Genomic DNA, 15917 nt, shown 5'->3' with positions numbered 1-15917 from the left:
AGGAAAAAATAAAAGCAAAGAAAGGTGAAGTGCTCAGTGAGATGACAGTCACAGCAGAAACTCGGGTTTTCAGCTCATCGGTCTACTTTGTGAACTGTAACTGTAATATATTCCACATCAAAAGGTATAATGGTCTCCTCAATTTGTATAACATCTCCCTGTGGATGATGTTAAGTAAAAGGGCAGGAATGATGGTAAATTCCCACCAACAGATCCTCCTGGTTGTGCAGTTATTTCCTGCAGTTCTTTATGTTGGCTAAGGAGCCTCATAAATGACAGAACTGTCCTGTGCTTCTCCATTGAAAATCCTAATTGACCGCTACCACCCCAGTATTTCCAGCAGGAGGGAAAAACCAGTGATCCATAGTCATGCTCTTCAGCTGGGCATTTGTGGCCAATAAAGTCTGGGCAGTGACCACTATTAGTGCTTTCTTTTATAACCTACCAGATGTACAAAATTAATTTTAACTTGCCTGCGTATTTTTGCTTTTCTCCAGTATTTGCAGGGAACCAGTGCTCACTGAGTAACAAAAGATAAAACCACCCAGGGAATTTCCTTCCATCTGGACCATCTTCTAGGTTTCTCACAAGGGAGATGATGCCAAGAGAAAGACACCTTTAGGATAAGAAGTTTTCTTAAATTCACAACATGTGGATTTGGCTTTAAATTTAAATGCATTGGAAAATGGAATGTTTTCCACTTCTACAAGGCCAACCTACAGATGCACGATTATGTACAAATAAAAGAGGATCCATTTATGCTATTCTTATCTAGACAAAGAAAATGCAAATTAAAATTTCAACTTTATTCTTCCTTGAACTTCCCTGGCCCTTTCTTTCCAGGAGCCCCATGTCCTGTTCGTTTTCTCCATCTTTTCCAGAGAGACCTCTAGAACAAGAATGCCAAGCTGCAGCAACTTGGAGTTTTAGAAATTTGGTTACCAAGTACCTTAGTGCCTCTGCCAGCGTGGATAAATTAACCACCTAGGGGGTAAGGTCACATACTGAGCTTAGTTCTGCTTAAGGACCGACACAAACTTAAAAACATTCAGGAGAAAAAAAATAGGGTTTCCTTTTTTCTTTCTTTTAGAAAAACGAGAATACAGAACATTTTTCAGAATATGGAAGTCCCACCACATGTTCCCAGCAACTGTCTCCGGGCCTCGCATGTTTAGCCTTTTCCCTAAAGTGCTTACAATGAACACAAACCGGGAAAGCCATCTCCAAAACACTGTGACTTCGAAGGGGCACAAAAGAAAATATGTAAAGCAGGCCAGCGTGCGGGCTCACGCCTGTAATCCCAGTACTTTGGGAGGCCGAGGCTGGAGCACTGCTTTAGCTGGGGAGTTTGAGAACAGCCTGGGTAACATGGTGGGACCCTGTCTCGGTGCGGGGGAGGGGGAGAATCTGGGCATGGCATGCAGCTGTGATCCCAGCTACTCCGGAGGTTGAGGTGGGAGGATCACTTGGATTGCTTGAGCCCAGGAGTTAGAGGCTGCACGGGGCTATGATCGCACCACTGCACTCCAACCTGGGCCACAGCCAGGTTGCCAAAAAAACAAAAACAAAAACAAAAAAACAAAAACAAAAACAAAAAAACGCAAAAGAAAGAGACCCTCACCTTTAGGATAATTTTTGAGAAAACCTTTAAATTAAAAAAGAGGGGGAAAAGGTATCAAGAAAAGTTATGAAAAGGAATACAAATATGGGGGGAAAACACAGACCGCCCCCTCCACAGAACAGGATAGTCATAAAAATAGCTGTCATAGTGCCACAAATTACTGCTGCGAGTTTGAGGGGCGGCAGGGGAGGCATCTGCCCCAGCGCAGGGGAGCTGCTGAGCATCCGTGGGCATGGGGAGAGTCCTCATCAATTCACTTCCTGAAAAGTCCATTTCCTGGAGGGCAAGGTGGGCGGAGAATGCCTGGTGGTCTTCCTCGACTGTACCGATCGATCCCTGGGTGGTCGGCGCTGGGGCCATGGGGGGCGCTCAAGCCTTGGCCCCGCCCTCCTCCTGCACCGGCCGCGAGGCCTTCTCCGGCTCCCGCAGCCCCTCGGGGCCGCCGCACGGGTCCGGGAAGCGCGGGCCGTTCCCCGCGAAGGAGTCGCGGCGCGCCAGGGTCTGCTCCTGCACCGGGCGGCCCACAGGCTCCGCCGCCGCCGCCGCGCCCTCCTGCGAGGTCTGGCTGACGTAGACCACAATGATGTCGCCCTTGAAGTTCATCACCTGCCCGCTGGAGATGAACGTGGAGTTACTGTTTCCAGTCACATTTCCTGCGGGGAGAGGAAGAGAGAACACGGGGAGGCTGAGTCAGCGCCCGGAGGACGGGTCTCCCGAGAGGAAGGTTCCGGGGAGTGGAGGGCAGCTTTCCGGCTTCCCACAGCCCCGGGCCACAGGGAACCACACTGTCACCCTCCAGGCCCACTGAGGTGCAGGAGGGCGGGGCAGAGAAGAGAGGAGGAGAAGAGAAAAAAGACAAAAGAAGTAAAGAGAAGAGGCGGGAGAGGAAACGAGGAGAAAAAGGAGTGGAAGAGGTAGGAGGGAAGGGGGAGGAGAGGGGGAGGAAGAGGAGAGGGCGAGTAAGAAGAGGAGAGGAAAGAAAGGGTAGAGGAAGGAAGAGGAAGGAGAGAGGAAGAGGAAGGGGGAGGAGGAGGAAAGGAAGAGGAGGAGGAGGAGAAGAGGAACAGGAAAGTGGGGGAGAAGAAGAGATGAGAAATGAGCAAGCCTAGGGGCAAACTCATGCTTTACCATTTGCCTGTGATGTGGGACTCTGGGATACTGGCAAGAGAGCACACCAGGATTACAGAATCACAGACAAGATTCAGATGTTACAAAAGAGTGTGTGTGTGTGTCTGTGTTTTCTTTTTTTTTTTTTTTTTTTGAGACGGAGTCTAGCTCTGTCGCCCAGGCTGGAGTGCAGTGGCCGGATCTCGGCTCACTGCAAGCTCCGCCTCCCGGGTTTACGCCATTCTCCTGCCTCAGCCTCCCGAGTAGCTGGGACTACAGGCGCCCGCCACCTCGCCCGGCTAGTTTTTTTTTGTATTTTTTAGTAGAGACGGGGTTTCACCGGGTTAGCCAACACAGAACAAGCACAGCTAAGGGAGGAGACCTCAGTCTGCTCTCCTCTCTGGACTCACATCTGAGGCCCTGTCACCCTGCGTGCCTTGGTTCCTCGTGGTCCCTAACAGCTCAGCCCTGGAGGATCATGGGGCCATATGGGCTCAGCTTTCAGTAGAGATTAATCAGTTTCCTTAACATTAAAAAAAATTACTTCCGGAAACAAAGGAGATTCACAAAACTAAAATGGAAAAAAAAAGTCCTATAAATCACTTTTCCCTTCTGAACTCTGAAGGGTGTTTTGTCCCTAGGGGGTTCTATCATCATTTCTTTGTGGGTGACTAGATGTGGCCAGTCTTTAAGCAACGGACCTTTTGAAAAACAGAAAGCCCAACAAATGTTAGGAAACTTGCTAGCTCTTATGATTCTTCCATTTTAAAGACAGAAATTTCCTAAACTTTGGTCTAGGAAAGTACCACAAACCAAGCAGATCTAGAAATGCCCCAACACTCAGCATCACAAACAGAATCCTTCCATTTGATCAAGGGCCAGGAATGTCAGAATGGCTCCTCATGATTCACTACCTTTTTCTTCTCCATTGTGACTCAGCTTAGTAATAATTCATACGAATAAAATGAAGTTTTTGTTACCACTCCATATGAGAGTTTCCTCAAATTTGGAAGGCATGTTTTGAATGGCCTGACTAAAATACCGATAGGCATGTAGGAAATTCCTTTGAGGAGCCTTCCCCTGACCCACTGGGTACCTCTAGAGAAGCCAAGACCAAACCACAAGGAAAAGCCCATGAAAACACAAGGATTTCAAGTATGAGCAACAAATCCAAAGTCCTAGAAGGAGGTCTGTGCCTCATGCTGTTTCTCCCATAGGCAGTTGTGTGGGATGTCCTCCAAGATGGGCAGTGGCAGGACTTGTCTAAGAACCCTCAATGGGGGAGGCCTGCTGGCATTCCTGTTTGCCACCTACCCAGCACATTCTCCACCCCCTCTCCACACACTGCCAGGCACACAGCGTACTCCAGTGAGGGTCTACTCACCACTGTATCTATGCCATTCTGCTCCCACCACTTACCACATTCCTTCTCAAGTCTGTTGTCACCAGATAAACTCGTCAGGAAATTTAATTAAATATTAGGTAAAGCAGTGAAATATTAGTGAGAAAAAATGGGAAATGTTTCTATAAAAACTAAAATGAATGCTTTGCAAGGACCCAAATAAAAGTGAGTTACTGAAAAACACGCGCATGCACACACACACACATACAAACAAAATGAAACCACCACCACAAACTGTTCAACTGGTGTGGTGGTGTAGGCAAGGAAACTATGAAAAAAGACAAAGGAAGGACTTCTGGTTTCAAAATGGCGGCACAGAAACAAGCTGGTTCCACTCCCCCCACAGAAAACCAAAGCAAAATATACAGCACTGACATTATCACTCAAAATATTCTAGAACACAAATATGACAATGAGACAGTTCCCAGGGCCACAGAGAAGTGAGAAAGGAAGGAAAAGAACAGGAAAAGGAAATAGTAAAAGTCCAGAAGGATTTTGCTCTCAAATATCTGTAACTTCTCATTTCACACTGAAGAAATAGAAACTGGAAATTAGGTGGTATGGTTAATGTAAAAAGGGCTCAGGAGGCCGGGCATGGTGGCTCACCCCTGTAATCCCAGCACTTTGGGAGACCAAGGCAGGTAGATCACCTGAGGTCAGGAGTTCAAGACCAGCCTGGCCAACACAGTAAAACCTCGTCGCTACTAAAAATCCAATCCCAGCTACTCAAGAGGGTGAGGTAGGAGAATTGCTTGAATCCGAGAGGCGGAGGTTGCAGTGAGCCAAGATCATGCCACTGCACTCCAGCCTGGGTGACAAGAGCAAGATTCCGTCTCAAAAAAAAAAGGTGGGGGGGCTCAGGAAACTGTAATCAGCCAGTACATACAGCCTTATACTAAAACATAATTGGTGTGTAAATATAAGGTATATGTTTTAAGTAAAAAAAAATTTAAGATATGAACTTGTAAGATGACATTTTAAAGTAACTCAGCAACTGCTGACCAAGTGCTGATAAAAAGGCTTCTACCGTAGCAGCAACAGAAGAAGTAGACATAGCAACACAGTTAAGTCTTCCTATTTGAGAAATCACTACTTCGTTAATAGAAAAGGTGAAAGTGAAAAATAAAAAGTACATGGAATGGGACATTCAATTAAAAAAAAGTACATATAATGAAAATTCTGATTAAAAACATACCATGTTTATTTAATAACATAAGCAATTTAAAGTTGCTTAGACGTATGATTATTCTTGACCTAGTTCCTCTAGGTTTAATATACACCATGACACAAACAGATACATCTATGAAGAGGATAAAGAAGAGATGAGATTAGATGCAAAACCATCCATCATGAGGTGTTCTCACTACATCATCATTGCTGCTGGTTCTGTTGGTTTTCAGTATCATGTGAAACTACACAGAGGGAATCTCCAGCCACTGCATGATTGATTTATGGTTTTGAATTTGATCTCATCTCTTCTTTATCTTCCTCACTGATTTATCTGCTTATGTCATGGTATATATTATTTCTCTACCATTTTAAATTTTCTTTTGCAACAAATCAACATGAATCCATTGTTGTTTAGTTTTTTCTTGTGAGAACCTTTGATGAGTCTGAACCCAGGTAAAACCTATGGTTTGTGTAAAGTCTTTCATCTTGAGAATTTCATTCCATGCCATTGCTCCATGGCAAACAGTATCTTTGATACTGATAACCTAAATATTCTGTAGGACCTATATTCATTTTTGTTTTCTTTTTTCAGATGGACCTCAAACCCTTTTGCCTAAGTAAAATATCTAAACATTTCAGAATCCTTTGTTTCATGGACTGAACCAAGAATATTATTGTTGGGGGACTGAGTGCGGTGGCTCACACCTGTAACCCTGGCACTTTGGGAGGCCAAAGTGGGCGAGTGCTTAAGCCCAGGAGTTGGAGACCAGATGGGCAACATGGCAAAACCCTACCTCTATGAAAAATACAAAAAAGTTAGTTGGCTGTGGTGGCACATGCCTGTAGTCACAGCTACTTGGGAGGCTGAGGTGGGAGGATCACCTGAGCCCAGAAATGCTGAGGCTCCAGTGATCTGTGATTGTGCCACTGCACTCCAGCCTGGACGACAGAGTGACCCCCCCCATCTCAAAAAAAAAAACAAAAAGAGTATTATTTTTGGAAGGCCATGAGGCTTGTGGAAGGACAAAAACTAGGCCTTTAAATTCCTGACCATTGGCTGGGTGCGGTGGCTCACGCCTGTAATCCCAGCACTTTGGGAGGCTGAGGCGGGCGGATCACGAGGTCAGGAGATCGAGACTATCCTGGCTAACACAGTGAAACCCCATCTCTACTAAAAATACAAAAAATTAGCCAGGTGTGGTGGCGGGCGCCTGTAGTCCCAGCTACTCAGGAGGCTGAGGCAAGAGAATGGCATGAACCTGGGAGGCGTAGCTTGCAGTGAGCCGAGATTGGGCCGCTGCACTCCAGCCTGGGTGACAGAGCGAGACTCTGTCTTGAAAAAAAAAAAAAGAAAGAAAAAATTCCTGACCGTTAAGATGTAAAGGACAGTTACCTAGGAAGATTAAGGAGATTCTGAAACAAGTTTATTCTTCAAGTGTTTCTTTAATGAAGCTACAATTAATGACAAAAACAACCTTCGGTCAAGTCCATCCATGGTGACTCTTGTGAGATATAGTAAACTGATAGAGACTAAACTGTTTTAAAAAAGTTATACTGATCTGCCAATCACAATACGTGGCAATTCTTAAGTGGCAGCAGAGTGGTCTCCATGGGCCTGTGCAGCTGCACAAGGCCTTATGCTCTGAAGAGCTCCACCCTGGGTTAAATGCTTTATTGTCATCATGAAATTCTTACTAATTTTTGCAAAAGGGGGAAATTTTTCATTTTCACTGGGCTATGCCAGTTATGTCACCAGTCCTGAAGGCATGGGCAGCTCTTAGGAGCACTACTCTGGGAACTTTCCCCATTGAGGCTATAATCTAGGCACTACCATTTTCGGAAGTAACATCTTTTGAGTTGGACATTTTTCAATATTCCAGAAGTGTTTGCTAATCAGATTTTCTCTACTAATTTTCTCTATTACAACTCAGTAGAACTGAGCTGTAGAAGTCATCCACTTATGCTTCTGAAATCCCAATCCTGTGACATGTTTTCCAATGTTCAAGCCACCCACCACTCGCTGTGAAACACCGACTTTCTGATGGAAAACTAGGGCCTGTCCTTTGCGGATGGGTCTACTGATTGTACCAACTGGATCTTGAATGCTTTACCTACAATTTCAAGTTTCGGGTTCTTTTTTTTTTTTTTTTTTGAGACGGAGTCTCGCTCTGTCACCCAGGCTGGAGTACAGTGGCCGGATCTCAGCTCACTGCAAGCTCTGCCTCCCGGGTTCACGCCATTCTCTTGCCTCAGCCTCCCGAGTAGCTGGGACTACAGGCGCCTGCCACCTCGCCCGGCTAGTTTTTTGTATTTTTTAGTAGAGACGGGGTTTCACCATGTTAGCCAGGATGGTCTTGATCTCCTGACCTCGTGATCCGCCCGTCTCGGCCTCCCAAAGTGCTGGGATTACAGGCTTGAGCCACCGCACCCGGCCTAGTTTCGGGTTCTTTAACGTGGAATGAGAACCAAAAGTCACTTGCCAAAAAGCAATCTAAATGCAGAAGCCTTCTAGAGTTTTCTTCCTTCCACCTTTCACAGTTGTCTCATTCACCTCAACTTCAATACCACGAAGGTTTTTTAGCAATTCATTCCCCGAATCATCCCAACATTCAATAGTTTTCACAGAAATAATCATGATTATCAAACCCATTTTTTTTCTTGCCAGTTAACATAATAGTTAACGTTTTAAATGACAAGATCAGCTCACACTCCCAGAATTGGAAGCACCCATGGACTTCAGAAAACATGGCCATGCAGCAGGTGGGAACAGAGGGGTCTTGGTATTCTAGAGTGACTCACGAGTTGTGAATAATCAGTGTGCTCTGGGCTTCAGTCAGCTTCCTGGGTGGGTGTGGGTTAATCTGTGGGTTGAGTGGAGATAGTTTGAGTACCTACTGTAATAATAACAGTAACAGAAGCAACACTCTCCATGCAGAATTGACTAAGTACTCTCTCCAGGCCAGGTTGGCTGCATCACAAACACCCGCTTGCAGGTGCTCTGCATGTGAGCACGCCAGGTTTCTCTGCTTGGTTTTTTCCCCTCTACTGACTGACACTGTTTCAAGAATGAAAACTGCCGAACAGCTTTCTTTTTCCATGGCCTGTCATAATCCAGATTCACCGGAAAGCAAACTAATGACATCAATGTCATCGTGGCGTTTCAGTCTCTGAAGAGCAGAGGTGAATAAGTGGTGACTAAAGGGATGGTCACCCTGAATGCCCATCAGGGTGATGGTCAGGTAATGGCTGCCTGAATTCAGGAGGGGCAGAAATGTGGGGCAGAGGAGAGAACAGGGGTCTAGAAGCTCTCAGGGTCTTGTCCTGAGACTTGGCCCTCACCAGTGGTGAGAGCTTGGGACAAACCACCTAGCTCTCCCGATCTGAATCAAGCTGTGCTGGCCTGGCGGCGTGCGGCATGCAACCGCGTAGCACAAGCACATGTTAATAATACGCATTTGTTAAATAAATGAACAAATGGGCACATGAATATCCAGTAGGATAGCATAAGGGTCAAACAAGACGATGGATTTGAAACTGCTAGGGAAACAGCAAAGAAGCAGTCATAGGTGCAAAGGTGGCATTCCTCCTCCCAGAAAGTAATATCAGTGCTCACAGAACTCCCAAGGACACAGAGATTCATGAAATACACTGAATAGTAGTATTATCTTTCCATCCCTGTCTTGCTAGAGGATCTCAAGGTGTCTTGAAGACTGAAAGGGCACTTTCTCTGGAAATCTAACCAACTTCTGTTTGCTCTGCCGAAGTCCTCAATCATTATGATTGTCTTCGGTTAGAACACTCATCTATGTAATTCTACACTAAACCCCACAGTCTCATTTCTCATCACGCAAGTCTGCTGTGAGTTGAATGTAGCACCAGAGTAGATCAAGGCTTAGAATTAGTTGGTAATATCCTTATCTAATAAGATACCTCAGTCCTCAACTGTCCTTGCTAAAAGTAAGAATTCCTTAACATTTGCTTTCTGTATTGCAGAACAGATTAGTTGTTCACATCAGAGAGTTCACATCTGATCTGCGATGGTGACATCAATAGGTCACCATGTTGGCAGCTGTATAATCAGGTGGGTGCTGTGGGTCTCCTTTTCAACGTGGTTCCTATGGTTTCTGCAGTTGATGTGTATCCCAGGAGGGTAACTCTTCCCACTGAATGCCAAGAAATTCAACGGGGACCTCTGCAGTTAGCAGGGAACTCTCCCTTGCTGGTGGCTAGTAAGGGAGTATGAAAAGGGGAGGGATGGTTCAGATGAAGATTACCCAAGATGGCCTAAAAAGATCTGAGGCTTAAGAGAATGAAGAAACAAGCCACAGACTGGAAGAAAATGTTTGTAAAAGCCATATCTGATACAGGACTATTTCCCAAAATAAACAAGGAACTCTTAAAATTCAACAATAAGAAAACAAACAACCCGATAAAAATGGACCCAAGGCCTTAACAGACACCTCACCAAAGATATCCAGATGGCAAACAGGCATATGAAAAGATGCTCCACGTCATATGTCATCAGGGAAGTGAGAATTAAAGCAACAGTGAGACACCATTACACACCTATTAGAACGGCTCAGATCCAGAACACTGACACCACCAAATGCTGGTGAGCATGGGGGCGGGTGGCAGGAACTCGTATTCTTGGCTGGTGGGAATGCAAAAGGGTACAGTTGCTTTGGAAGACAGTTTGGTGACTTCTTACAAAACTAAACATTCGCTTAACATGTGATCCAGCAATCATACTCTTTGGGATTTACCCGAAGGAATTGAAAACTTATGTCCACACAAAAATCTGCACACACATGTTTACAGCAGCTGTAGTCATAATTGCCAAAACCTGGAAGCAGCCAAGAGTCCTTCAGTAAATGAACGGATAAACAAATCCTCCATGTCCATCCACACAATGGAATATTATTCAGTGTTAAAAAGAAAAGAGCTATCAAGCCATGAAAAGACATGGAGGAAACTTAGATTCATAATGCTGAGTAAACAAAGCCAATCTGAAAAGGCTATAGAATGTATGATTCCAACTCTATGGCATTCTGGACAAGGCAAAACTATGGAGGCAGGAGAAAGATCAGTAGTTGCCAGGAGTTCGGAGAGAGGGAGGGGTGAGTAAGTCGAGCACAGAGGATTTGTAGGGCAGTGAAACTACTCTGTGTGAGACTATCATGGTGGATGCATGCCAGGATACACTGGTCCAAACCCATAGAACATACAACACAAAGAGTGGACCCCAACGTGTCAATGTGGGCTCATCGACTGCAGCAAATGTACCATTCTAGTGGGGGAGGCTGTGCATGTGTGGGAGGCAGGAGGAATATAGGAAATCTCTGTGCCTGCCCCTCAATGTTCCTATGAAGCTAAAACTGCTCTAAAAAATAGTTTACATTAAAATCATGAAGACCAGAGGTTTTTTGGTAGGCATTGTTAGTCCATTAAGCCAAACCAGGCCCTGTCACTCCCCTCTTGCCTTCTCTCCTCGGGATCCCTTTCTGACAGCGTTCCCCTTCGAGGCTGCCTCTGACCTTTATTTGACATTTATTTTGCTTGCCAAAAAAAAAAAAAAAAGATAAAGTTTGAAGCACGTGGAAGAAAAGGCTTTCCCCACAAGGGAAAGTGATAGCAAAAATGGTAACATCCTGAGACAACTGGTAGAAGAGAGGTGTCTCACCATAACCAGGGGACCATCACACACTGTGCATCCTGCTGTCCCTCCTGTGGAACCCTCTGGGCCAGGCCAGGCCTAGCTACTGCCTCTCCCTCAGCCAGAGCAGCCAATGATGCCAAGACTGTGCCTGTCCCTATTCTGTGACACACTGAGAATTCTCCAAGGCACAGTAAATAAATGAAATCAGCATCACTTGCACTGACTTAAGAGGAAACAGTGCGGTGGTTTAAGGTTGCACTGCAGCCCTGATCTCCTGGGTTCAGGTGACCATCCTACCTCAGCCTCCCCGAGTGGCTGGGACTACAGGTACACGCTACCATATCTGACTAATTTTTAAAAATTTTTGTAAAGAGGTCTCACTATGTTGCCAAGACTGGTCCTGAACTCTTGGGTTTGAGAGATCCTCCCACCTTGGCCTCCTGAAGTACTGGGGTTGCAGGTGGGAGCCACTGTGCCCTGGCCTGCAATCAGATACCTGAACCATGGCTTTGTCGCTTACTAGCTGCGTGATCCTGGGCAAAGAACTTGTCCCATAGAATTTCGGTGAGGAATAAGATAATACGCACAAAACACAGCACCCGGTGACTAACGTCTATAATATCACTCATAAAACTGTAACCTCAGGCTATCGAACCAATCTTACAGGTCCTGAACACCATATGACTGACGGAATTTGAAGGCTACCCTAAAGTATGGTTTGAAAGCCAGAATGACGTGGGGGTTTTTAGTAAATATGGGAATTTGGAAGTGTTTCTAACAGTTAAGATGGATTAGTTGGCAGGGTGTGGAGGGTCACACCTGTGATCCCAGACAGTGCAGTGGGTTAGGGTACAAGCTTCACAATCAGACATTTTTTTTTTTTTTTTTTTTGAGAAAGGGTCTTGCTTAATCACCCAGGCTGGAGTACAGTGGCGTGAACACAGCTCACTGCAGTCCTGACCTCCTAGGCTTGGTTGTCCTCCCACCTCAGCCTCCTGAGTGGCTGGGACGACACACCTTGGGAGGCCTAGGTGTGTGGATCCGTTTGAGCTCAGGAGTTCGAGACCAGCCTGGGCATCATGACGAAACCCAGTCTCTAAAAAAAAAAAAAAAAAAAAAAAAAAGTACAAAAATTATCAGGCTGTGGTGGTACAGGCCTGTTGTCCCAGCTACAAGGGAGGCTGAGATGGGAGGATGGCTTGAGCCTAGGCGGTGGAGGCTGCAGTGAGCCAAGATCGTGCCACTGCTCTCCAGCCTGGGTAATAGAGCCAAACCCTGTCTAAAAAAAAGCGTTAAAAAAATGGATTAGTTGACTTAACATTAATATTTAATGTGACTTAACCAGAAAAATGTTCAGGTAACTTGAGTGTTAAAAATAGCAAGTAAGTCAACAGAAACAATGAATCAATAATGTCTTCCATCATAATCAGCACGATGCTTCTACTTGGTCCATGCTTGACAGAGCAGGCTCCGTGGAATTTGTATTTCTCAGGCAGAAAGAACAAACTTAGTTCTAAGAACACAATCCCTGACAGAATTTACATTTTTAAGCAAGATAATGCACACTTTTCTTCTCAAAAGCTTATTATGTTGTTTAAAATGCCTAACATATGAATATTAAATCACAAGAACTATGCCAAATAATACCACTAAATTGTCATGTAGATTTTCTTCCAAGGAAGAGAACTAAAAATATACACAAATACACTCAAACTACCCAGGCTACATTGGGTTCTTTTGGAATTTTTTAAAAAACTGATTTTATATTTAACCCATATGCTTCTCATGTGATTTTCCTTTTTATGGAAATGTAAGTTCTGTTTCAGGCATTTAGAAGAAACTGGGTATGTGATGATAAGGGAAGGGAAACAGTATTTAATAGTTCCATTCTGAATCATGCTTGACAATTACTTAGAAAGTCTTACAGACCAAAGCCTTCCAAAATGAGCCCTATCAGTGCAGAAAGAAGGAAGGCAGGACGAAATGAAGCAGAGTATATACAGTGACCACATTTTTCATATATTTTGAAATAGTGCATTGATGTTTTACAGCAATGAAAGCTGAATATTATCACCAAATGGCCTAATTATGAAATATCTATTTTAACTTCAAGATTCAGGGCCAATGAACCATATCTGCCTTTATGAGATTTAGCTGAAAGTGACATGCAAGGTGGTGAATGGCATTCTAACAAGAGTGTGACGAAAGGCCAAGAAGGGCTGTCCTCTGCTGGAGGGAAGAAAGGGGAGGAGGTAAGTGTGGAGAGGAAAATCTTTTTCTATACTCTCAGAATGGAAATGGATGGTCAACAACAGTCATTTCAGGAGAGAGTGGGACCAGGGACAGAGATGGAGGACAGGGGAGGATGAGGGGTCAGACAGGTCTTCACTGTCCTGTGTTCCTGGCTCCCAGGTAATGGCCTTGGAGAGTCTATGCTGCTAGGATGAACCAGGTCACCTGTGCTCTGTCATTTCTGCCTCCTCTGCCCAGGACACTAGGTGAGCCCAGGGCAGTCAGTGCCAGCCCTTCCATCCCTCTCCTTCAGCTCCCTAGAGCAGACCAAAGAACTGAGAGGCTGAGAGTAACTTGGGGGAACAAACAGGATACAGTGGTCTCGTGTTCATCTATTTATTCCTCAATGGATGAATGAATGAATGTATAAGCATCCATTCACTTAACATTTTGAGATACTAGAAAGATTAGGCTACGAGAATTCACCCCCCCCCCCTTTTGTTTTTTTGGTACAGAGTCTTGCTCTGTTGCCCAGGCTGGAGTGCATTGGCAAGATCTCAGATCACCTCCGCCTCCCAGGCTCAAGCAATTCTCCTGCCTCAGCTTCTCAAGTAGCTGGGATTACAGGCGCATGCCACCACGCCCAGCTAATTTTTTTGTATTTTCAGTAGAGATGGGGTTTCCCCATGTTGGTCAGGATGGTCTTGAACTCCTGACCTCAAGTGATCCACCCACCTCAGCCTCCCAAAGTGCTGGGATTACAGGCGTGAGCCACTGCACCCAGCCAGAATTCCTACTAACTGGTTGTGGCTGCCTAGAGCTGGGGTGTTGATAGGGTGTGAGAGTATCCAGGCAGGGGAAAAAGTCCCCAAGATTCATTACAAACAACAGGCTGCAGGTCAGAGAGGGGCAGGCTGTGGAAGGCCTGGATTTCTCAAATGATTGATTCCTTTTCACATGGTCCACACCCTGGCATTAATCCCTACTTGTTTTTCAGGCTTTTTCAAGTCTCTGTGGTTCAGTGGACCTTCAATAAAGGTTTAATTGAAAAACAAATAGGTATTCAGTGTTCATCAAGAATTGTTTGCAGCCACAGAAAAGGAAGGAAATCATGTCCTCTGCAGCAACATGGATGCAGTTGGAGGCCATTATCCTATGCAAATTAATACAGAAACAGAAAACCAAACACTGCATGTTCTCACTTAGAAGTGGAAGCTAAAACTGGGTATTCATGGACATAAAGATGGCAACAGTAGACACTAGGGACTCCTAACTAGGCAGGGGAAAGAGGGAGAGAAACAAGGATTGAAGATACCGTGCTCACTGCCTGGGTGACAGGATCAATCAAACTCCAAACCTCAGCATCATACAATATACCAGGTACAAGCCTGCACATGTAACCTGAATCTACGATAAAAGTTGAAATAATTAAAAAGCAAAATCATTTTTAAAGGATAATAAAAAAAAAAGACCACCCTAACTTTCTCCAGCTCAGAAGTGACTGAAACTAACCGAGTGGCTTTGGGAGCCAAAACCAAGCCACCAGCCAACAACAGACATATTAATCATAAGCAGTTATGGTTTCTTTCACATGAAATAACTCTCTAGGGGCACAGTGAGAATGAGCCAATCTCCAGGTGAGAGGGCTTGTAACCAAGGCAACCATTACGTCATCAGGATTAGGCGTAACTTCAGACCTAAATTAAGGCATGGTTATTTAAGACATAACCAGAAGTATGCTTCCCTCTTCGCTGATCTTTGCTAATCAGTCTCCTTGCTTCTTAGGACTTATAATATGGCTAAAATAGCCTTAACAGCACGGGGTATTATATTTTTTAAAGTTGTCTACACTTGTGGAGCTGTCTGAAAAATCATCATTCTCCTCACAAAGATGCTGGGACAGCAGATACTCTTCCCTAAAGAAAAAGTCCCCAGTCACTGTCATTTCTCCAGAAACAGTTTGATGTGATTGTAAGTAAAAACAAACAAAAAATACTCTCATATAAAAATCAAAAAAACCCTTTAAAAATGCCACATCAGCAAGAGTCCTGAGAGCACAGGGGCTCTGAGGGGACCACAGGATAAGGCCTCTGTGGGACTGCTCACCTAAGCTCCATCCTCTTTCACGCATTTTATAGAACGTAAATTGTGACATTTTTAAAAACTACAAAAACAAGAATGAGAAAGTACTATTTTGACCAGAAACCATAAGGCCTGTTCATGGAGAAGTAATTGTGGAGAGAATAGCACAGCCTCCAAAATCAATCTGGCTGCTGCCTCTCCTCAGGCGAAAATTAATTTGGACCGCTTGCTGGCGTCGACCACGGGCAGACTCTACGGATGTTTTGCATGGCTAAGCACCAGATGAAGACAGAAAAAGCAGTGTAAACTTTTTGCAAATTAACACCACTTAGTTGATGACACACTTTTTATTCCTTTCCTCCATCCCTAGATGGTTTAGTGCTAGAGAAATAAAAGATGATGAAAAACAGACTAGGCTACTGTTATGACTCTTACAGGAGAGCAAAGGTCGGGCTTTTTGTTTTATGGCATTAAAAGATCCATGTATCTCTCTCTCTCTTTAAATCTGGCCAACACTTCTTCCAAGAACTGCTGCTGATTTTCACACAGTGGCAACGTCATCTTCCTGGTGTCACCCACTGAAAAACCGGTCTGCCCCTGACAGTGCGGCCAGGACCTGGCTGCTGCCAGAGACAGAACGTCAGCTT

General features: G+C 44.8%; 1 protein-coding gene across 1 annotated transcript in view; it reads right to left on the bottom strand.

The window, feature by feature from the left end:
* Window positions 1-785: 785 nt before the first annotated feature.
* TNFRSF11A (TNF receptor superfamily member 11a) overlaps window positions 786-15917 on the bottom strand; it is a 62158-nt gene continuing 47026 nt past the window's right edge. The window contains exon 10 of the mRNA XM_030926216.1: window positions 786-2274. Within this exon, the coding sequence (XP_030782076.1) occupies window positions 1991-2274 (284 nt within the window). The 3' untranslated portion in view covers window positions 786-1990. The remainder of the gene's footprint in view (window positions 2275-15917) is intronic.

Source organism: Rhinopithecus roxellana, chromosome 21, assembly GCF_007565055.1.
Source record: "Rhinopithecus roxellana isolate Shanxi Qingling chromosome 21, ASM756505v1, whole genome shotgun sequence".
In the NCBI taxonomy this organism is placed as follows: domain Eukaryota; kingdom Metazoa; phylum Chordata; class Mammalia; order Primates; family Cercopithecidae; genus Rhinopithecus; species Rhinopithecus roxellana.
This window is presented reverse-complemented; position numbering and strand designations above follow the sequence as displayed.